At 39.9% G+C, this 24022-nt stretch overlaps 2 protein-coding genes across 2 annotated transcripts; both read left to right on the top strand.

Moving 5' to 3' along the window:
- The first annotated feature begins 12973 nt into the window (after positions 1-12973).
- On the top strand, positions 12974-19689 carry LOC110733901 (ethylene-overproduction protein 1-like). Its single transcript, XM_021913976.1, has 4 exons — positions 12974-15521; positions 16710-17001; positions 17083-17392; positions 18844-19689. Exons 1-4 carry the CDS (start codon positions 13414-13416, stop codon positions 19152-19154), a joined length of 3021 nt encoding a protein of 1006 aa, XP_021769668.1. The 5' UTR covers positions 12974-13413; the 3' UTR covers positions 19155-19689.
- Positions 19690-20140: 451 nt separating this feature from the next.
- Positions 20141-20953, top strand: LOC110733765. Its single transcript, XM_021913829.1, has one exon. It carries the CDS (start codon positions 20141-20143, stop codon positions 20951-20953), a length of 813 nt encoding a protein of 270 aa, XP_021769521.1.
- Positions 20954-24022: the final 3069 nt, after the last annotated feature.

Raw genomic sequence — 24022 nt, 5'->3', positions numbered from 1 at the left:
ATCTTTCATATCGATATAAATTTTTTATCGTAAATATCTTAAATCTCATATTAGCAAAAATGTATAATAATTGGCATTAATAATATATTTATCAAGACGAATCAAACTAGACTACGTATGACGATATCTATTCTTATATATAGAGAAGAATTTATTAGATTCCCTCTTATTTTTAATTGTTAAAAAAAAAAATGCAAATATAAAGATTCTTGTGAAACGGATAGAGGTTACGAGTATACAATGAATTATGAACACACTTTAAAATAAAAGATGTGAAACTAAATTGACAGAGGGAATATGTTTCTACTTTCTTCTTTTTTTAGGTATGGCTAGTAGCGCAGCTGTCACTTTTAGTGTTGCTACTTTGGTTTTCATGCAAACAAAATTTTAAATAGAATCTCGTATGGAGACATGGAGTAGTTGATTCCATAAAGGATTTATGGTGGAACAATTTTGGCATTTGTTAAACAATTGACCTGAAGAATCACGGTTTGTTTTATGTGGGAGCACTTCATTAGGAGAAAGCCCATTTTTGATAAAGACTTAAAGAGTACTCCATGTTAGATTGTTGATACTAATAAAAAACGTATCTTGGTACAAAGATTATACTATTATCATCCAAATGATCCAGTACAATTTAATACTTACAAACATCATTCGAGTCATCATGACTAAAGATATTAGAGGCATAAAATTTCTCCGTAAACCATATGTTGCATTTAATCATATACTGTAACATTTAAAATCTTACATACTACGTAATTCAAGTATTTATTTATTTTTATTTGTTTTTTTTTAATCGTCTTTTATGATTTATACTGATATGTATGAAAATCTATAGTTATGTTGGATTGTGTTAGATTTGTCTCGGTATATTCTTTTAAAACATAAAATTTTTATAACCTTTACTAAATAATACTTCGGTTAAAACAGAATATTGATGATATAATGTGGTCCACTCGATATCATAAATAACACGCTTCCTTTGTTTTGCTTATATATGACTAAGGCTTTATTTGACAATTGGCTGTTGGCGATTGGCGTGCCGCTGTTTGACTTGGCTGGTTTGACTGGCTGTTAGCATTGATTGTTAATATGGTTGTTTGACTATTGGTTGTATATAAACATGTTTGGTAATCAAAACAAGTTGTTAGTTGTTGGCTATAACTATACAAAATGACCATGAAGGACATTATTATGTGTACTTATTCATCTATTATGAGTATCAGTAACTATAATGTAAAATACTAATTGACAATACATACTTATTTATTAATTATTTATCTATTAGGTTATATCAAATTATAATTATAAATGATTATTTATAAACCATTTAGTGTTGTTAATTTATTATTCGCAATACTTAAAATAAAGCCGAATGTTTTACTAATCCATTAATATTAACATCGAACGTCAAAGAAAGAAAAAAAAAGCATCACAAACCTATGCATGCAACTAGGCCCCATGCGCGGATGCACCACCACTGCTCCACCTTGCGTAGATGCGTCATGGTCTACTTGCATGGACAATGTAATGCTCATCAAGTTTTCTTTCTTGTCGCAAACACTCCCTTCGTGTTGCATGGGTGTGCACAACGTTATGTTTTCTAAGCTCGTAATCTTTTCAGCGACACGGTTGGGTTTAAACAAAGTTAGTGCGAGCGTACTCTCCCTCGAGTAAATACAAGTTACACATAATAATTTTCCACCTGAATCCAAGAGATAAAAAAACATACGAATTAATGAATAATGCTCATTATAAAGAACAAATACCGTATAAATCTTCCACTATAAACAAAATTCCATGTACCTTAACTTAAATTTACTGAAACATGTTAGAACAATATATATTCTAGTTGTAATTTTGTTTGTTGAACTTAATTGGTAACCCTTATTAATTAACCCTTATTTGAATTTAATTTTTAGTACTTATTTTTTCTTATTCTATCTTATCTAAACTTGCCCAAATTCATTTAAACTTACTCTCTTGGAATAATTGAAAACAAGTTGAACATAACATGATTCAAATCCTGTTAGAATTATATTTTAAGTTTTCACAATTATTGTATCATTTTTCCGTTAAACGAAATCTAACCAGTGCCCTGAGGCGGCGTTAGATGACTAATTAATATATAATCTAAAATAGGACTCCCTTCGTCCCCGAAACTTCGACCCTTATGGCCAAATTTTAGTCCCAAAATCTTCATCCCATTTGCATGAAAATAAGCTATAATTTGCAACAATATTTGTGTAAAATTAGCTTCCCTGTGTAAATTTTGTTTTTCCATGTACTTTTATTACTTTTTCTTTCTACCTTTTTGCAAACCCCATGTGAATTTCTCTTTCTTCTTTTACTTTCTTAGTACCCGTGAAAATTGCTCATAAGAGTCGAAGTGTTGAAGAAGGAGGGAGTAATAATTTTGGAATGCACGTAAAAATCACGCTTCGATCAGTATAATTAATGTTTATTTTACCTTTATAAATCAACTTTTAATTATCAATCTAACACGTCAATATACTTATTTGCTTTTGCCTATTATTTATATTATCATCAAAATCAACTATTCCCTTTGTCCCATAATATAGTTTCAGTTTTTCTATTTTGGAGACTTAAAATGTTGTTCCTGTTTCTATTTTTGGATAGTATGTAAAGATCGTTATTGTTTCGGGGTTTTCTGATGTCCTGCGGGAGAGTTACAATTCCGAGACTGGAACCGGACGCCTGTACCTGCAAAATAACGGAGACTCCTGAGAGCTCCGCCTCCAACGGTCAAGTTAGTACCTGATTAAGGAGTAATTAATACAGAAATTAAAGTAATAAGGTCTCTCTAGGTGAGAGTATTTAATGTAGGTAATCTGCTTTGCTAGCGAGATCAGCCGGTTATTAGTGTGTTCCGTAAATTGCTCGGTCCCTTGATTAATGAGGATTAATCGAGTATTTATAGCCTTGGGAAGCGTGCAACTCTCTAGGTTTAAGGTAAACCTAGGGCCGAACGGGCTTCTAGACTGAAATGGGCCTTGATGGCCGGTTGTCCCATTTGGCATGGGTGGACACGTGGCGTGTCTTAAGTGGTCCGTGGAGGACGCGTGGCGGAACCTGGTTGGTCCACTTGTCAAACGGCGCTTGGTGGATAAAAATCCCCTAATCATTTGCCCCTCACAGGTGGCACGCGACTGGTCACGTGTCGCCTGTGACAGGTGTCGCACGGTGACAGGCGACGGCCCGTTACAGGTGTCACCTTGCAGACGGCCGGGAGACTCTCCCGCCCAAATTTGAATTCGGAGGCGACCCTTCGCCTTCTCATTTTGCCTATAAAAGGAAGTGCTGACTTCGGTCATTTTCACATTTGAGAATTTTTGCGAGAACATTCGGACCCCTGAACTTGCTCTGACATTTTCGGACTTTTTCTGCCTACCGCCTGTTCTGACAAGCCGACTGACCCGAACTTTCAGGACTTCATCAACTGTCATCCGTTCAGGTAACTCAGTTCTCTTACTCTTAATTTTCTTTTTATTTTTTGAAATGGCACCATGGAAGCACACGACACGCCCTAAGTTAGTGATCAGCCGGTCACCGGGGACGGCTGAATCTAGGACTAGGAGTGCCGCCTGCCCTTTTCTGGACCCATCTTTGCCCTTTATACAAAGTCCGACTGAATCTGTGTCTATGCAGAACGTGATGGCCAGAACAAAAAAGACTGCTAGAATATCAAACTCAGACGGCTCCTCCCAAAGGGTACTCCTTAGCGAAACATCTGACCAGGCGCCAGATGTGGAACGAGGCAACTGTCAAGCTGACAGTTCTGAGAGAGGGACCAAGGTGTTCCCTTCTCATCTAACCGTGGACATGTCTAATTTACCTTCTGCTCCTTCTAAGGGAGAGGAGGCGGGCCCCTCTAGGAGAGGGGAGGAGTCGTCCTCTTCGGACTCGTCAGGGGACGAGTCCGATTCCAGCTCTTCTGACCATAGTTCTTCTGACTCAGAAGAAAAACATAACCGCCTACAAGAGGCGAGAAGTTCCCATGCAGTGGAGAAGGGGATAATTGGGCAGAGCCGTCCGCCTCTTACAGAGAGGAAAACACCCCCTACTACTGCAGGGTGCCCCGAGGCCGGATCGCAACCATGCGAGACAACGTGGCGAGCTTTATTGCTAACCACAAAATGAGCCCGGAGTATTTACTGTTTGTGCCGGATCCAGAAGATACTGTCGTCTGGCCGGCTGGTACCAGCTATGGTGACGGCTGTTTTGGCTGCTATGTGGCGGCCATCAAAGCTGGTCTGCGCTTCCCATTACATCCGGCTGTTCAGCGGATTTTAGATGGGTATGATCTGGGGTTATGGCAGTTAGCCCCCAACTCTTGGGTAAACGTACTCGGCTATGTGGCCGGGTGCGAACTGAACGGGGTGGAGCCAAGTTTTGAGGCTTTCGCCCACATGAACTATCTCAGCCGGACCCCTAAGTCGGGAGGTACCGGCTGGTATCAACTAACAAGCCACAGGGGTTACCTCATGACGAGAGGTAAGGCAAACAAATGGAAGGATTGGCGGAACACCTTCCTTATTATCGAGAGTTCAGACACGGAGCTGAACAAACGTTTTAACAAGTGGAACAGGGATCCGCCTCTTCTTTCAGGCGGCCGCAGCATGCCGCCTGTTCCCCCAAAGGCTAAAAGAGAGATCCTAGACAAAGGACTCTTCAAAGTAGAGACTAGGGTGAACTCTACTTCAGGGGTACGAGAGCAAGTACCCCTACACTGCGTCCCGAGCTTCAAGTGGCTCTATGATGAGTACTTCTTGGCCGCCTGTGGCCTCGGCAGTCGGTGCTCTAGAGGTAGCCGGCCTGACGAATACTCTGTTTTTTCACGCCTTGTTTACTTGGAATTTTTACTAACTTTGCTGTTTATTTCTTTCAGCCGACGCCATGAGTAAAATAACAGCATCTAAGACTGCGGCGGCCATGCTGCGGGTTTCGCTAATGAAGCAGTCGTACGCCGACTCCCCCAGCAAGGAGACACCCTTGGTAAGCTTTTGAAAACTCTTCCCCTTTAAGTTGTATTATGCATATACTAACTCTTTTTGTTTTCAGTCTGGCACTCCAAGGGCTTCTTCCTCGCAACAGCCGGACCCCAAGGCCCGGAGAACGACTGTTGCAAGCTCTCCTGGGTCTTCCAGGAAAACAGTGGCGGCTGAGAAGCAGCCGGCCACTTCCTCAAAAACCCAGGCGGGGCCGCCTAGATGTATGGACACTGGCTTGTAAAAACTCACTCTTGCTTCCTTCTTGATTAGGTCTAACTTGTTTTTCCTTCTGCTTAATGCAGCCGGCCCCCAGGGACTTGACTTGGTTGAGGTAGCCAAGTCAATGGTTAAAGTAGTTCCTCCCTCTGACAGGGAGGCGGTCAAGGGTGCCGGCACCCTTGACCTCGATGGAATTTCGGGGATCCTAGCTGAGGTATACCCTTTTGAAGTTCCAGGACGCCTGTTAACCCCTATGATTGGAAACTGACGCCTGTTTTTCTTTGTACTTAGGCCCTGCTCCGAGTCAACAGCCTTCGCAAGCCGATTGATCGGAAAAACAAAGAGGTAAAGGCCGCAAAGGCTATGGCCGCCTCCAGCTGTGATAAAGCAATGTTTCAAATTGCCCAAAATGAAGTACTGACCATTGATCTTCTTTATTATCAGGCGCAGGCGACCGCCGCTGTTCGGGCTCAGCTAGAGGCGGCCCAAAAGAAGGTTGACGAGCTGGAGGGGACCGTCACCAAACTTAAAGCCGAGCTGAAGCCCCTTCGTCAGAAAATGCACTCTTACGAAGCCATGGAGAAATCTTTGGCTAACGTAAAAGAACGCCTGGTGAACCAGGAGAAGAGTCTTACCCAAGAGCTCTCGGACAAGGCCGAGCAAGAGAAACAAGAGCTCGTCCGGGAGATGGTGGAAGACTCCGCCCAAATCCAACGCATGACCTGGGAACGACTGTTCCCCAGTGCCGACTTTGCCTCATGGGAAAGAACGTACCGCCAGTGTTCGGAAATATATAATCAACAGATCCTGGCGGCTGCTGAAGAAGAGGCGATGGACGTTGCGTTGGAGGAGGAAGAGCCGGTTGTGGCGCTTGTGCCACTTGGGGGTAAGGCATCAAAAGATGATGCAGCTAAGGCCGAGTCCAGCAAGAAGAGTGCTGACCAGGCGGCTGCTGCTGATACTGAACTGCCCCCTTCTTAAGCTTTAAGTATATTTTTTTTTTTTTTTCACGGCCTGCGTGCCGTTTGCTTTGTAATTACCCGGCCAGGGGGCCGGGGTTTTGAATATTCTGCTGGTCTTTTATGGCCGGCTCATTTTAATCAAATTTTTTGTTTTTGTTCAAATTTGTCTAAGTATTTGAAATTTGCTCACTAGACAGACTGTTGTGCATGGCCGAACGTTAAGACAGGTACAAATAGTAAGTATGCCGCCTATGCCCCTGGACGACTGGTTGTCTGTTTCCAGGATAGATGATCAGTCGGCCATTTAATCAATCGGTATTCGAACTCTTTATTCAATTTGACCAAGTAAATAGAATTACCAAGTAGCCAAGGAATTTAAGTAGGAAAACAAGCGGCGGGTACCGGTTGTTTCCCTTTATTGCCAATGTTGGCCTCTAATTTGTTAATTGTTAACCTAGCAAGAGTATTGGTTGAGAGCCTTTGTTTATTAAAAACAAGTGGACGACTCGTACCTTTTAGGCTCAGTACTAAGTTTGAGTGACTATTAAGTTAACATAGGAGTTACTTAGTCTTCGTCACAATCTTGATTGAGTAGTAAAGGTATCAGGCGGCGTAGGCCGGCTAGACCCCTTGATTTACCAATGTTTGTTGGCTATTTACTCAATAGGTTATCCAGTAGGAATAGGGGTTCGAGTGCCCTTGTTTGTATAAAACAGGCGGACGACTCAAACTTTTTAGGTTCCATACCAAATTTGAAGGAGTGACTATGAGTTAACTTTGGAGTTACTCAGTCGCCGTCACTTTTGTTTGAGAAGTAGAGGTACCAGGCGGCGTAGGCCGGCTAGACCCCTTTATTCGCCAATGTTTGTTGGCTATTATCTCAATAGGTACCCCCTGCATTTATCCCAAGTAATACAGGCGGTCATCTGACTCAGATGTCAACTGCTACCACTGGTTTGGTTAGTGATAGAGTTATCCTTGTCTCAAAAACGGCTACGTGGTTGCCCTTTGGGACAGTCGTATAGGTGCCGTGTAATTAGTTTATAGAACAATGTTCCACCCAAAAGGGAGCTGCTCTCTGCGACGAATTTCATCCGAATGGATGCCGCCGGACGCCTGCTATAATGTTGGGACAGGTCGGATTAGTTTTTAAAAGTTAGATCAGTTGACTAGGCGCCTGGTCTGATCATTCGGCCAGTGGCCTTGGTATGTTCTTGGTGAACGTATGTGCTAAGTAAAAGAAGGGTAGCCGCCTGTTAGTTACAGGATCGGCCAGGCCCTAAACTTTTTAGCTAAGTATTGTGAGTAAAATACTCGAGGGAGAGTAGCCGACTGTAATGGAACAGACGGCATGCCCCTGTAAAGATAAAGAGTGAAACTCAATGGAGAGTAGCCGACTGTAAAGGTACAGACGGCATGCCCCTCGTATTACAAAATTGAATAGTAAGTGCCAACTTTATTAAGTAGCTCAATGGAGATTGACATACGACGCCTGCTCCACAACCGTTTGAAGTAGAGTTTCCGTCCACATATACCTTCCAGACTTGGTCTGGAACTTGAGAGTCAGGAGGACGAGTCATCTCTACAATAAAGTCAGCAAAGGCTTGCCCCTTCACTGCTTTTCTAGGCTCGAAAGTAACTTCGAGACTCTGCATTTCTATGGCCCATTTGATCATTCGTCCGGAGGACTCCATGGTGGTAAGGGGCCGCTTGATCGGTTGGTCGATATACACGACGACTGCATGTGCCAGAAAGTAGGGCTTCAATTTTTTAACAGCCATGAAGAGTGCAAGACCAAATTTCTCCACTAGGGGATACCTCAACTCGGCATTTTTCAGTACGTGACTGACAAAGTAGACCGGAAGTTGACAGCCGTCCCTTTCAGCAAGGAGCACCGCGCTTAACGCATGATCAGAGACGGCCAGGTACATGTAGAGATTTTCTTTGGGCAAAGGGCTGACCAGCCTTGGCAAGGAATGCAAGTGAACCTTTAATTTCTGGAAGGCGGCCTCAGCATCCGGCCCCCATTCAAACCTTGCCTTTTTCTTAATTGCCTGGAAAAAGTATAGGCATTTGTCGCCTGATCGGCTTAGAAATCTTCCCAAGGCCGCCAGACAACCTGTTAACTTCTGAACCTCTCGGACGGTACGAGGCGACTGCATGTCAATGACCGCCTGTACCTTCTCAGGGTTCGCCTCTATTCCTCTCTGGTTGATAAGGAATCCGAGAAATTTCCCAGACTCAACTCCAAATACACATTTCTTGGGATTGAGCATGACATGGTGCCGCCTGAGTGTGGCGAAAGTTTCTCGGAGGTCCGTCAGATGATCTTTCTGAAGTTTAGTCTTAACAATCATATCATCAATGTATGCCTCGACGTTTCTCCCAATCTGATCAAAGAACACTGTGTTTATCATTCGTTGGAATGTAGCCGGGGCATTCTTAAGACCAAACGGCATGACCGTATAACAGTATAATCCCTGATCAGTGACGAAGGCCGTCTTCTCCTGATCTTTCTTCCACAAAGGAATTTGATGAAAACCAGAATAGGCGTCCATAAAACTCATCAAGGCATGGCCGGCTGTTGAGTCGACCAGGTTATCAATTTTGGGCAGAGGGTAACTGTCTTTGGGGCACGCCTTGTTCAAGTCTGTGTAATCTACACACATTCGCCAGGTGCCATTCGGCTTTTTAACAAGTACCACATTTGCAACCCAATCTGGGAAGTAACATTGCCGAATGAACCCTGCATCAAGTAATTTTTTGACTTCGGCGGCGGCCGCCTGACCTCTTTCTTCACCATGGTTCCGCTTCTTTTGCCGTACCGGCTTCTTTTTCGGATCCACAGCGAGTTTGTGTACTGCCAGATCAGGACTAATGCCTGGCATTTCATGGACTTCAAATGCAAAGATGTCCTTGTATTCTTTCAACAGGTTGTGAAAGTCATCACCAAGGTTTCTCAGAGCAGTCGTCCCAACTTTGACTGTTCGGTCAGGGCGGGAGTCGTCTAATATCAGGTCCGTATGCTCACCAGCCGGCTGAGGGCGGAACTCATCCGGCCGGTCCTCTGCCAATGATTGCTATTTTCTTGCCTTTCTGGCGGACTCTGTCTGGGACGCCTTTCTTTTTCTGTCGCCTGTTTCTTGAACAGGCGCACTTTCCTTGACATTGTCAAGGTCTGTTTTTTCTCCACTTGACCCAGTGGCCTTAGCAGTGGGTTTGACATCCGAGAGATAGCACTCTCGGGCCATCCTCTGATCTCCCCTTAGGGAGCCGACTGTTCCATTGTCCCTTTCAAACTTAAGCAGCATAAGTGACGGGATTATAACAGCCTTGGCACTATTCAGGGTTGGGCGACCCAGAATCATGTTGTAGGCAGAGAGTTCCTCTACAACTAGGAATCGGACTACCATGTGTCGTCCTTCCCCTTTTTCGCCCAGGCGGACGGGTAGATCAACTCGTCCCAGTGGGTGGACGACTCCTCCTCCAAACCCTATTAAAGGGTGGGAGGCCGGATGTAAGCAGTCCGTCTGATATTTCAGTTTTGACAGACATTTGCTGCTGATGAGATCTGAAGAGCTCCCAGTATCTATGAGGATTCGACCAACTCTCTGGTTGGCCACTTTACATTCAATAACGAGAGGGTCGTCATGCGGCCCCCTTATTCCTCCTAGATCCTCTTCAGTGATGACAATCTCAGGAAATGTATATTTGGACGGTCGTTCTTGGTGAACGGAATTTACATCTAACCGCCTTATATTATCTTTGTTGCCCCTAATAGTGGGGCCGCCTCCTGAGAAGCCGCCTGCAATGGTGTAGACGACTGCATCATCTGTATCGGAACTGTCGGCCTGTTGATTCTTTTTGGCCGACTGCTTTTTTGAGGAAGTATTCCCCGTAGATTTCTTGACATAAGTGTCAAGATCACCTTGATCAGCCAAGCGGTCTAGGTACCGCATGAGACTAATGCAGTCGTTGGTGTGATGACCAATGTCATCATGATAAGCACAGATTTTGTCTTGGTTCCGGTTGCTCGCAGAACCCTTCATGGGGAGCGGTTTCTCAATTGAGAGCCGTCCCTTTATTTCTTTTAGGATAAACTGGTTATCCTTGTTAAACACATACTTTGGGGAGTATGGTTTGAATTCCTTTTTCTTCTTGGCCGGCTGTTTAGAGGAATCAGCCGCCCAGACCCCTTTTCTTTTTTCATCTTTGTTGGACGACTGTTTCCGTCGTCCTTCTCTATTGTCGAACCTCTTCCCGTCCGACTGTTTCATTGTACACAGATCAGTCGCCTGTATATAGGCTTCTGCTTCAATCAAGGCCTCTTGAAGAGTCGCCACCCTTTTTCGAACTAAATCAAATTTGAAGGTAGACCCGTCTTTGAGACCTCTAAAAAAGTCAGTATAAGCTACCTCATCCGGTAACCCTTGAATCTGTATTCTCATCAGGTTGAACCGCCTGATGTAGGAACGAAGCCCCTCCTTTTCACCCTGCTGAATTGTTCCCAAATCAAGGGTCGTTTTCTTCGCAGGGATGTTCATTGCAAAGTTGGAGGCAAATAAGTAAGCAAGCGTCCTGAAACTGTTTACACAACCAGTCGGCAGGTTGCCGAACCATTGCTGTGCAATTCCCTTGAGAGTTGCTGGGAAACACTTGCACCAAGTGGGATCATCCAACCCTTGAAGGTACATCAGGTTGGTGAATGCCATCAGATGGTCTTCCGGGTTAGTAGTGCCATCATAGGCGCCTACTAAAACATTTTTTACTTTGGCCGGCTGAGCGGCTTCAGTAATTTCCTTGGAGAAGGCCGACGGCTGTTCACCAAGTCTAAGCAGCCGTAGCTGCCAGTCCATAGGTTGGACGTTTTTTGCTGCAGGTCCACCAAATGGAGGTGGCTGCATAAAATATTGTTGTTGCGGCACAAATGGCAAATTTGGTACCGCCTGCGCACTATGAAAGCCAGACTGTCGGGAGGTGCCGCCTGACTGACTCTCATGGTACGACTGAGTTGGCCTCATCGAGGCATTTCGCAAACTGTCCTGAAAATTTGAAGTAGAAGCCGACTCTGATAATCGGTCACTCCTCTTCTGCTCTAGCAGGTGCCGAGCATCTGTGAACGTTTGCTTTGACCCGTCCGCCTGAATATGACGAACCGGTTTCCTATTTCCCGTAGGATAACGGAGTTTTGTGAAATCAAGAGCAGACGGCTCCCGCTTCTTAGATTTAGGATGGGGAGTCGCCTCTCGCCCTTGAACTGGCTTCCTCTTCAGTGAAGTGGAAGGTTTTTTGGCCGCCTGCTCTTTGACTGAAGCAGGCGGTTTTTTTGTTGATCAACTCTTGGATCTCTCCCTTGAATCCCCTCATGAAGGTCATGAGTTCGTTCCTTGTGATGGGAGCAGACCCATCAGTCGGCTGTTGCCGAGCAAGCGGTGCGCCTGCTGGCTCGCTTCCTGTTTGAAGATACTCCCGTTCCCTTATTTCAGTGTGACGGGTACGGCGGGCCCTTAGGGTCCCGTCTGGAGCTGTATGAGTTTCAACTTCAAATTCACTTTCGGTATCATGGTCCGACTGAACTTGAGGGTCGTCTAGGGGACGCCTCTCTTCTGGGGTCGGTACAGACTTGGATGCCATCTCTGAAGTACTCTCCCCACAGACGGCGCCAAATGTTTCGGGGTTTTCTGATGTCCTGCGGGAGAGTTACAATTCCGAGACTGGAACCGGACGCCTGTACCTGCAAAATAACGGAGACTCCTGAGAGCTCCGCCTCCAACGGTCAAGTTAGTACCTGATTAAGGAGTAATTAATACAGAAATTAAAGTAATAAGGTCTCTCTAGGTGAGAGTATTTAATGTAGGTAATCTGCTTTGCTAGCGAGATCAGCCGGTTATTAGTGTGTTCCGTAAATTGCTCGGTCCCTTGATTAATGAGGATTAATCGAGTATTTATAGCCTTGGGAAGCGTGCAACTCTCTAGGTTTAAGGTAAACCTAGGGCCGAACGGGCTTCTAGACTGAAATGGGCCTTGATGGCCGGTTGTCCCATTTGGCATGGGTGGACACGTGGCGTGTCTTAAGTGGTCCGTGGAGGACGCGTGGCGGAACCTGGTTGGTCCACTTGTCAAACGGCGCTTGGTGGATAAAAATCCCCTAATCAGTTATATTCTCATTTTTTTTTTAATTTTATTCATTAAACTTCCTAATTTACTCTTAAATTATCCACTTGTCTTGTACTTTTTTCCACTTTCTCTCACTAACTTTTGTCTATAATTGTACCTTTACTTTTTTTTTCCCTTAAATTATCCACTTGTCTTGTACTTTTATCTAAATTTTGTCTAGCCTTTTCACTTTTAATGTATTTCATCTACTTTCTCTTCACATTTCTTAAATACCGTAAAAAAACACAAACAGAAACTATATATTGAGACAGAGGGAGTATCTCACAAGGTTTTCTCTCGGAGTCTTCATACATCTAAAATAATGAGATTGATTAGAAATGAAAATTCTAGAAAACAATAATTTATTTATCAAATAATTTAGAGTAGAGGTTTAATTTTATTTTTATAATAATGGAAGAGGTATAGAAGGTGCCTACGGCTCTCCAATTCCAACCGTTTTTTACGCACACGACATCACCACTTCTTCCTACAAACAAAACCCCAAATGAGAGCCTAAAAAATCCAAAAAAATTGCAAAATTCAGACAGTAATTAATTTTTTTTAAGGAAAGATAAATAAATTAATTTGTACAAGTACATTTTTCAAAATTTCAATTTAATTTAATTTAAATTTAATTCAAATTAAAAAAAAAAACCTGAAAAGCAGAGAATAAGAGAGAGAAAATATAGACAGAGTGGCCGTTCCCAACGGCCACCCCCCACTCTCCCTTCTTCTCCCCTTGGCCGGCCTACGTGCTCCGATCACTCTTCCTCCCTTTTTCCAACCCAATTTTAGTTTTCATTTTCTTTTAATTAATAAATAAAATCCTTCATTTTATTTATTTATTTAATTTTTTTAATTTCCTGGAAATTTCCCAGATAGAATTAGTCAATCAATTCATCAAATTTAATTTAATTTGATTATTTGATTGATTACCCACATCCCCATTTTTGTTCTTTCCTCCAAATTTCCTTTTTTTTTTTTTTTTTTAAATTTAATTTTGTGGGGTTATATTATTTTTTTCCCCTTTCTTATACAAAAATAAATAAAAATCAATCGAAATGCAGAATAACATTTTGTCAACGATGCGAAGTTTGAAGCTTATAGATGGTTGCAAAAGCTCACAAGTTTACGCCATTAATCCTAACTCCGCCACCAATGGCGGCGCTAACAGCGGCGCCGGCAATGGCGGTGGTGGTGGTGTTGGTGGTATTGGCACGGGTGAGAAGCTTCTTCATCAACTCCAAGATCATCTCCGAGTCAATTCGGTTCGATCCAAAACTCGAACATCATCGAATTTAGATGCAAAGATCTTACAAGCGAATCTTCTTCAAGAAGCTTTGTTGCCTTATGGTTTACCTTCAACAGATCTAGTAGAACCCCAGGTAGAAACTTGTCTTAAATTTGTTAATTTTGTTGAAACCCTAGCTGATGTTTATAGAAGAACTGAGGGTTGTCCACAATTTGAGAAATCGTTGGTTTATGTTGAGCAATGTGCGATTTTTCGAGGGTTGGCTGACTCCAAATTGTTTCGGCGTAGTCTTAGATCAGCTAGGCAGCATGCTGTTGATGTGCATACAAAGATTGTGTTAGCGGCTTGGTTGAGATTTGAGAGGAGGGAAGATGAGTTAACGGGTTCGTCGCCGTTGGATTGTTGTGGGAGGATTACTGAATGCCCTAAGGCTAGTATGGTTTCTGGGTATGATCCTGAGTCGGCTTTCGATGAGTGTGTTTGTCATCGTAGGAGGGATTCGGGTGGTGGGAATGGTAATGAGGGTTGTGGTGATGGGGTTGTGGTGGGGGAAGAGGGTTTGGGTGGTGTTACTAGGGTTGAGGATGAGGAATGTTCGACGTCTGAGGAGGATTTCGATATGTCATTTGTCGTGGGAGAGGAGGAGGTGAAGTGCATTCGGTATAATATCGCGTCGCTTTCTAGGGCATTTAAGACATTGTTGTATGGGAGCTTTGTAGAATCAAGGAGGGAGAAGATTAATTTTACACAGAATGGGATATCTGTCCAGGTTATTAGAGCCTTGGAGTTGTATAGTAGGAAGAAGAAAGTCGATTCCCTGGATCCGCCACTGGTTTTAGAGCTACTGTCTTTAGCAAACATGTTTTGTTGTGATGAATTAAAATCTGCTTGTGATGTTTATTTATCATCATTAGTTATTGATAAAGAAAGTGCTTTGACGCTAATGGATTATGGGTTGGAGGAGGCAGCATCTCTTTTAGTGGCTGCGTGTTTGCAGGTGTTTCTGAGAGACCTTCCTGGTTCGTTGCACGACCAGAACGTGATGAAATACTTCTGCACTCCAGAGGCTAGGGAAAAATTAGCATCGACTGGGCATTCTTCCTTCCTGTTGTACTATTTTCTTAGCCAAACTGCTATCGAAGAGGACATGAAGTCTAATATAATGGTAATGTTGTTGGAGCGTCTGGTGGAAACTGCAACTGCGTCGTGGCAGAAACAACTTGCATTTCATCTACTAGGTTGTGTATTTTATGAGAGGAAAGAATATAAGGATGCCCAGAATTCGTTTGAGGCAGCTGCTGAAGCAGGTCATGTTTATTCAATAGCTGGTATTGCTAGGACAAAGTATAAACGTGGACACAAGTACACAGCATACAAACTGATGAACTCATTAATTTCTGATTACAAGCCCTCTGGGTGGATGTATCAGGAACGGTCGTTATATTGTGTAGGGAAGGAGAGACTGGCAGATCTTGAGAAGGCGTCAGAATTGGATCCAACCTTATCATTTCCTTACAAGTACAGAGCGATTGCGCTTTTAGAAGATAATAAATTAGGAGCAGCCATCTCTGAAATTAACAAAATTATTGGTTTCAAGGTCACTCCAGACTGCCTTGAGTTGCGGGCTTGGTTTTCTATTGCTTTCGAAGATTATGAAGGTGCTCTCAGAGACCTCCGTGCACTTTTGACTTTGGACCCAGACTGCATGATGTTCCATGGAAAAATGCCTGGAGAGCAGTTGGTTGAGCTCCTTCGCTCTCATGTCCAGCAGTGGAGTCAGGCTGATTGCTGGATGCAATTGTATGACAGATGGTCCTCCGTTGATGATATTGGATCTCTAGCTGTTGTGCACCATATGCTGGCAAATGATCCAGGGAAAAGTCTCCTTCGATTTCGGCAATCTCTCCTTCTCCTGCGGTGAGTACATACTACATACCTTAAATAGTTTGTCCACCATTCTCTTTTAAATAGAGGAATTTAAGCTCAGTAAAGTTCTCTGCAGATATTAAAATTTTATCTTCTTTGTGATTTATCTACTCATTAGCCATTTTAGACATCTGTTAATCTTGTGGCCAATGTTGTGAATCACAATCTCTTTTGCAAGTGCTCAATTCTGAAGACTGCTTTACATTCGTTTTACATTTCTGTTTTCTAATATGTTTTTCCAATTGCTGTAAGCTTAGAGAGAAATCGCGGAAGAACGTAGGTAGATAGATAATAGGTTATTCTAGGAACTATAACATAAGGGACTTTCTGAAGTAGAATCCTTTCAAAATTTTGACCTGGAATTATTTAAGCTCTATATAGAGTTTCAGATCTTGTCTGCTCTGGTAACCTCCACATTGGTGCCATGTTAATCCATATTTACACCTCGTGATTTATTGCTTTTGTTTTGGTCATCTCATCCTTTGACTTTTCCCTTCCGTTCTCTTGTCCTTCTACATCATCTTCTAGTATTGTGTGTTTATCTCATTTTACATCTTACCCAAATTACCATGCAAACCTACATTCTCTATTGCTGCTAAATGTTCCCTGTGCAAATTTTGCCACTTCCTTTTGATAACCTTTAGTTCTTGAGCTACACTTACATTCTCAAATTGTGCAACAGTTAATGCATCTATCTTACTTACATTCTGTTTGCTGCCTCTGATTGTAGAAGCAAAGTTCTTATTTACATGTAATGCTGCTGGTTTTGTTCATTGAATACTCAAGTATTCAGTGTTCTGGATCTCACTGCTTTTGTTGGTGGAATCTGTTATTGTTTTTTGTTTAGATGTGAGGTATATGATTTAATTTTATCTCTTAATCAGACTGGTTCTCTCAGTTAGAGGTATCTTGTATTCCAGGAAGGGAAAACCCCGATAGAATTTTGTGCTTACCATCCTGAAGACAGTAAAGGGGAAATTTGTCTTTAAGGACCAAAAGGGATTATGCAATTGAAATTATGCTAAATATTACTGCAAAATTGTGAAGTTTTGTGAATTTTGTTCTAAATTTTACTGAAATTATGTGAATTTTGTTCTAAATTTTACTCTTACACCCCCTATTGCTGCTAAATGTACCCTGACAATTCTTTTCCCCTATTTCCTGAAACATAATCGACAGGTTAAATTGCCAGAAGGCTGCAATGCGTAGTTTACGATTGGCACGGAACTGTTCCACTTCTGACCATGAAAGGCTCGTTTATGAAGGGTGGATCTTATATGATACAGGCCATCGTGAAGAAGCTTTAGCAAAAGCTGAAGAGTCCATCACCATCCAAAGATCATTTGAAGCATTTTTCTTGAAAGCATATGCTTTGGCAGATTCAAACCTTGATGAGGAGTCTTCATCTTATGTTATCCATCTCCTGGAGGAAGCTCTTAGATGTCCTTCAGATGGTTTACGTAAAGGACAAGTATGTATATTATTGAAACATCTGTTGGTCTTATGATTTAACCCATAATGCTGTTATTCACCTAGATCTGCCTTTCTGCAGGCTTTAAATAATTTAGGTAGTGTCTATGTAGACTGTGAAAAGCTGGATCTTGCTGCTGATTGCTACATGAATGCTCTTAACATTAAGCACACCAGAGCGCATCAAGGTCTAGCAAGGGTCTATCATGTCAGAAATCAGCGAAAAGCTGCATATGACGAGATGACAAAGTTGATAGAAAAAGCCAGGAACAACGCATCAGCTTACGAGAAGCGTTCAGAATATTGTGATCGTGAAATGGCAAAGAGAGATCTTACCATGGCAACACAACTTGACCCCCTGAGGACATATCCATATAGATACAGGGCAGCTGGTGCGTTTACTATCTTATTCTTTCTTTTCTCTGGTTTTTTCTAATATTTAAAGGTGTTATCTTTTGGTCTCATCATATTCCCTTCTTAAAATAATCACCTTAATTGAACTCTCACTGAAGTTTGCAACCTCTATTATCAAAAAGTGAAATTGTGTTGACAGGGATTAAAACTCAACTGTTTCAAAAACAAAAAAAAAAAAAAAAAAAAAAAAAAAAACAAAACAAAAAGAGAGAAGTGTTTGCGCAACAAAATAGAGATAGAATGTGGATGGGGCATTATTGTTGTTGAGCTATTCTACATTAATTGTGTTAATTTTTATTTATTTGGGGAAGGGGCCATCCTTGTTTCTTCTAAATAATAGCACTATTGCGAGTTGATGTAGATTAATAGAATAAAACACATTCACATCATTGATAGGTCGGTGCATTTTTTGTTATGCATATAAATGGTTGAAAGCCCATTTATGTGATTTATTTTTTTTGGGTGTGAAATATTCACACTTCACCAGCCATCCGTTCTATTACATTCTCTACACATGATTTATTATTTATTATTTATTTTTTTTCTCCTGACTGTATCATTTACTATATCTTGTTTTTATTATCAATTTTGTTTTGTACTTCATATCATACAAAGACTGAAGTGCAGCTCTATACATGACATTGTAATTCCCCTAGCTGTTTGAGAGGAAAGGAGGCCAGGTAGCTGAATATTTATCCATCAATGGCACTGGATATTCGCCTGTCCCTAATTTAAGGATATGAAGTGATAGATTGAGCCAATGTTTTGAGTACCAGATACTACAGTGCTGAAAATAGTTGATAACACTGCATGTCAACCCTGTTTTACATCACTTTTTAGAAAAATCTCCATATAGAAGTACCAAAAGTATGCGAACATGATTAAACTTGGTATTGAATACCCATCATATAATCAGAGTTCCAAACACAATGATCTGTTCAAGCCTCTAGAATCTTGATTAATTTACCATGTTATTTCATGTCAAAATGCTATATTGAAAGAATTCTTGGATCTTGGAAGATTTCAAGCTTTCAACTAGCACGTCTATACTTCTTTCACGTGGCCTTTCATGTCTCGTCAAGCTTGTATGATGTTCTTTGTCAATATAGTGAGTTAGTGACCTGCATTATAAAACTGTCAATGTTTGGGAATTAACCGTTAGCTTACCATTTGTGGCAGACTCATAGCTCTGCATTTTGTATTACTCCATTGTAATTCACATATTGAAAGTGGGGGTGCTAAGAGAAGATAAGAGAAATTGGTGGTAAAAGAGATATATTGATGAGATAGAGAAATAGGAAACATTAGTGTTAAAAAAAGTGTGAATTTCATTTTGTGGAGGAGGGAGAAATTGATTGGCTGTCATCATTGCTTGGATTCTTAAAGAAAACTTATTTTGTTCTTTTATTAACTGTTTAATTACCTGCAGTACTAATGGATGACCACAAAGAAGAGGAGGCTATAGCAGAACTATCAAAAGCTATTTTCTTCAAACCAGACTTGCAGCTTCTCCATCTTCGAGCTGCGTTTCATGACTCCATGGGCAACAATGCTGCCACACTTCGAGATTGTGAAGCAGCTCTTTCTCTTGATCCCACCCATGTAGATACACTTAAGCTTTATAGCGAGGCCCGAGAACGAATTTCTGATGAACAACTTAGCAGATGTGATTCCATGAACAGAAAAGATGCACCTGACACTCATGGCAATCTCAACTATGCTTCAAGAGCTTTTCAATGAAAAGAAATTGGGCCACTACTACCAGTTGGCATTTGCAAATATGTTAAAAGATTGGTTACCGGCTTCATGTATAAGATGTTCAAAAGAGAAATGAACATCTGAATTCGAGGAAACAGGATGAAAGAGGCAAGTCGAAATGTAAATATTATATCGACTTGGTTGCTGTGAGAATAGCAGCGACTAACCCACTGCTGCAGCTTTGTTTTATGCTGCAGCTGAGGATTTTGATTTTGTGTAGATGGCAGCTGTACACAGGGTTTCTGTCTTGTTGTAACATTATGAATGTCCTCTTTGTATTGTTTTGCATTGGAGAATTGGTGATTTTCCTCCCCTTGAATGACACAAGGAGGTTTGTACTTCATATAAACTGTGTTGCTTACACAGAACATTCTTCTCGTAATCGTACTTAGCTCTGCTCCACCTCCATACCTTCAGTCTGTCTATAATCAGACTTTAACACCAACTCCTTTGTTCTCATAGTTTCGGATCAGACTTATTTCATAGTCAAGACCTTTGAGAAAGTTATTCTTAGGCAGTATTCTATCCTTCACCTGAAATTATTGTTGGTGGTAAAACCAACAAAGATTTTACAATTTTATTTTTATTTATTTATTTTTTTTCAAAATATTATAGTAAAATTATTTAATACACTTTAAAAAAAACATGGTAATATAAACCAGTATTGAGAAGGTTTCATCACTACCTCAAAGTTATTAGCAAGTGAGTTAGTTCTGAACCACAATTTTCTGTAGAGGTCCTGTTGAGCCACCTGTGACTTGTCAAAAGCATAAAACACCAAACTAAAAAAAAGACTTGGTTGGATGCACGAGAAATCACAGCTTAAACTCCTTTATAATAAATCCATCCAACCACCATTGTCATTTCTCATATCTCCCAAAAAAATCATACTACAAACTTAACATGATCATACAGAAGTATCACTTGTTCATAGCACAATATATATCCTGTAAGTTTAGAGAGTAGATATGAAAGACATTGATACAAAACGCCCGAGGAGGTTAGATCTCAATGCTCCACTCTTGTCAACCAGACGATCTAACCTTACTCCGGCGATTGTTAGAGATATGAGATCTAGCTTAGAATTATCACGTGCAGGCTCCCTACGTGGTTTGTCTAATAGGGTGCCCTTTTCATGGGAGCAGAGTCCTGGCAAGCCTAAAGACGCTATAACAAGTGATCAGAATGGTGTCGAAGAAGGTAATAAAGTCTTGCCTCTTCCTAAACCACCTCCATTCCGTTGGCAAGAAGACGTGCCAACATTAACCAACCACAATAACGGTGACAATGGAGACTGTGGTGAAGGTATAGCTGACAAGAACAAGAACAACAACGACAACAATGATGATGGTGGTAGTTTTTCGGATGCCATAGACTTGTTCTCCCTAGCAGAGTCATTAACTACTAGCGAAAGACTCGATTTGGAGAGTGATTTTAATGGAGATAATGGATCATTGTCACCAAATTTCATGATCCAAAGATTTCTTCCTGCAGCAACTGCATTGGCTGCATCATCATTGTCAGCTTTAGCAGCTAACAAAGATAAAAACAATCATCCTAGTAGTGATAAGAATTATATGCGGGTGCTTTCTAGCAGCAATCATTTTAGTGAAGGATCATGTGTTCCTAGAGTAGCAGGGGAAGCATACTCTTCAACTAAAGGTTGTGGGTTCCAAATCTTTTTTCCATGGCGCGCCAAACACAGGCTATGTGGAGTTAAGAGTCCAGTGCGACGCGTTCATGCCAACATGAAACCTCAAATTAGCCCAAGACAGAAGTAAAAAAAAAAAAAAAAAAAAAAAAATTAATTGGCAAGATACACGAATCTAAAGGTCCTCCTATCTCGAGGATAGAAATAAGTAACCATACGTAATAGATTATTGTATGAAACTATTGTAGTGTCAAGAATTGTAAGAAGTCCATATTAATGGAAGATATAATGTATTTACACTATATTGAGCAAATTTTTAATTTTTTATTTATTTTTTATTTTTTTTTGGGTTAAGTATATTGAGCTACATATGGTGTAGTGATGAAAAATAAAGGATGCATGCCTATTCTACTACCTGGATTTGTTTGACATCGCTATGGTTTTCCTTTTTTAGTTTTTTTTTTTATTTTTTAAAATCATATGATATATGTCACATAATAAATCAAGAATTAGTCAAACTTATTAAAATCATGATAATTTTAAAAACTAACACTTGAAAATCAAATCACCTTTTTCTTGTTTCTAATTTTTGTTTTATTTTTTTTAAAAAGAAAGAAACTGAAAATAAAAACGATGCCAAACAAGCCCTTGGTTTTACGTTTGAGCTATAAATTGGTGAGATGAAATTTTGACAAATGCACTGTTATCTTAGTTATACGAAAACTAGTATTAAAAATCAAACAATTATATACCTATTATATGAAATAAATAAAACTTAACACATACCTTTATAGCTAATTCAAAATGTAAATTATTATGACCCGAGCCCAACAAATTACATTGTTCTTAAGACAATTTTGCTCCCTATGTGATACCCAAGGTTATTAAGCAATTGTCTCCCAGGATAGAACAAATTTCGTTTCTTATAAAATGGTATTGTAATTATAAGAAACTAGCGAACAAACTAGATTAGAGTAACTGCAACTATATGCATGTATGTTTAGAGAGATTGATTAAAAACTAATAATCAGTCCCCAAAAATCAGAACAACCAACAACTATTTATACAAAAAGAAACATGGATGAAAAGGTGCAAGTAATGAAATGACACAACTATTCATTATAACTAATGAAGAGTTAATGAAATAACACAACTATTCACATTAACAATTACTAATGAAATTTACAATTATCCAAATATACAATCCAAATAGTCATACAAATTGTCATACAACACTCCTTTTATTAGAAACATAATTCTTCATTAATACATGATATATATACAAAATAAATATCCAACATACACATCAACATCAACATTGTGGTCATTGTGCAAAATCTCTTATATTGTTATACTCCCTCCATTTTTAAATACTTGCTCCATTTCTTCTGAGCACGCATGCCGATGCTAATTTTTGATCAATAATATCTTTAATTATCAATAAGTATAAGTTCTAACAATTAATAATTAATAACCTATTCATTTAGAAGATTCCAACAAGTACCCTCAAGGCCATATTTTTTCTTATGTATAAATCACAAACATTAGTCAAAGTAGGACAAAATAAATAGTGTAAAAAGTAGAAATGCATCAAGTATTTAAAAACGGAGGGAGTACATCAACATTAGTTTTACGTTTGAGCTATTAACTAGATTTGTACCCGCGCGTTGCGCGGTGGTGATAAGTAATTAATCCGTATTTTTTTTATATCTTTTGTTGTTGATAACTTTTTTATTTTTGTTAAATTTTTTTTTATAAAGATGTTTTTTTTATAAATATAAAAAAACATGTACATAATCCTTTTTTTAATGGTTATTTTTTTATGCTACATCATAATATTTACTATGTTATTGAAAATATATTAAAATGAGGTTAGACAAAATATATTTAATGTTGCATTATCTATCCAGCTTATACGTTTAGAGTGGAAGTTAAAGACACATCATCTATATCTATTAAATATTGTTGTACTGTATTAGGAATATCCAAAATTAGTACGGAGTATACAATAATATTGATATAAATTCAAGTTTCAGATTTTTAGTTTCATATCTATTTTGTTCTAATTTCTAGCAAGTAAAATGAAAGAGCAAAAAAAAATTAAAAAATTAAAAAAATGGTGACATCATATTGAAGTTCGGAGGGAATTTTTTTAATGAGACCTTGGCACGTAAGACACTTTAAGGAATTGATGACATCAGCTCGTTTTGTTTTAGTAATAGTTAATAGATTTTAACAAATGTACATCAACATTGTGCAAAAACTCTTATACAAAGTAGGTTCAATGTGGTACTTGTTTTCAAAATTAGTTTTACCATGGGTATTGTAGTCAATATTAAATCATAACCATATGTTCTCCCAATACTAAATCTACACCATTTATTAAGTTGATTAGATAATTAATCTCTATATGCTTATTTTACCATAGAAATAAATACTATAGTAAATAAAGAAAAATTTGTCAAAAACCTCATGATAAAACACTTTTTTTTTTATGTAAGAAATCGCCTTATATATATATATATATATATATATATATATATATATATATATATATATATATATATATATATGTTAGAATACACCTTAATTTATTTATTTATTTTTTATTTATTTTTTTTACGTAAACACACCTTATGCCGGATTCCAACCTTTGACCTTGCTTTCTGACATTGACTTGGGTTAAAACCACCATCTTTTAGTTTTTTCTCCCTTTTCCCTCACCCACTCCATCTTACCTCCACCTTTTCTCTTCCATGGTAGCCCACCCCCAATCCAACCCCAGCACATGCGCCCAGCCTCCAACACTTTCCTTGATCCAAACCCGCATCAACTCGAAATCCTTCTATGGCCCACCATCGTCGTCAGTTGTGCGGTGCCACCTAGCCACTAGAATCTTCAATTTTCCCTCCCTTTTCACTTTGGGGGCATGCTTGGATTGAGGGAAATATTATTATTAGGGTAATAAAAGTCAAACTAAGCAAAATGAAAGTAAATAGGGAAGGATGAGATAGTAATGGTGTGCTTGTAAGAAAAATTATGTAGTGATGGTGAGGTATGAGGTGAAGAAATAAGCTCATTTTTGGAGTAATAGTTACACACTAGCGTAACTATTACCCTCATTATGAGGGTAATAATTCCTCCATCTCTTTCTTTTCATCATGGAACAATTACGTTTTTTCATTTGTAAATATCATAC

The sequence above is a fragment of the Chenopodium quinoa genome, unplaced genomic scaffold, assembly GCF_001683475.1.
Source record: "Chenopodium quinoa cultivar QQ74 unplaced genomic scaffold, ASM168347v1, whole genome shotgun sequence".
Taxonomy (NCBI): domain Eukaryota; kingdom Viridiplantae; phylum Streptophyta; class Magnoliopsida; order Caryophyllales; family Amaranthaceae; genus Chenopodium; species Chenopodium quinoa.
This window is presented reverse-complemented; position numbering and strand designations above follow the sequence as displayed.

What these genes read in the sequence shown, in the direction of transcription:
- LOC110733765 (XM_021913829.1), top strand. Translation starts at nt 20,141, where the DNA reads ATGAAAGACATTGATACAAAACGCCCGAGGAGGTTAGATCTCAATGCT.
- LOC110733901 (XM_021913976.1), top strand. Translation starts at nt 13,414, where the DNA reads ATGCAGAATAACATTTTGTCAACGATGCGAAGTTTGAAGCTTATAGAT. An exon ending in CAATCTCTCCTTCTCCTGCG is followed by an intron (nt 15,522 to 16,709) that starts GTGAGTACATAC and finishes CATAATCGACAG; the next exon opens with GTTAAATTGCCAGAAGGCTG. An exon ending in ATGGTTTACGTAAAGGACAA is followed by an intron (nt 17,002 to 17,082) that starts GTATGTATATTA and finishes GCCTTTCTGCAG; the next exon opens with GCTTTAAATAATTTAGGTAG.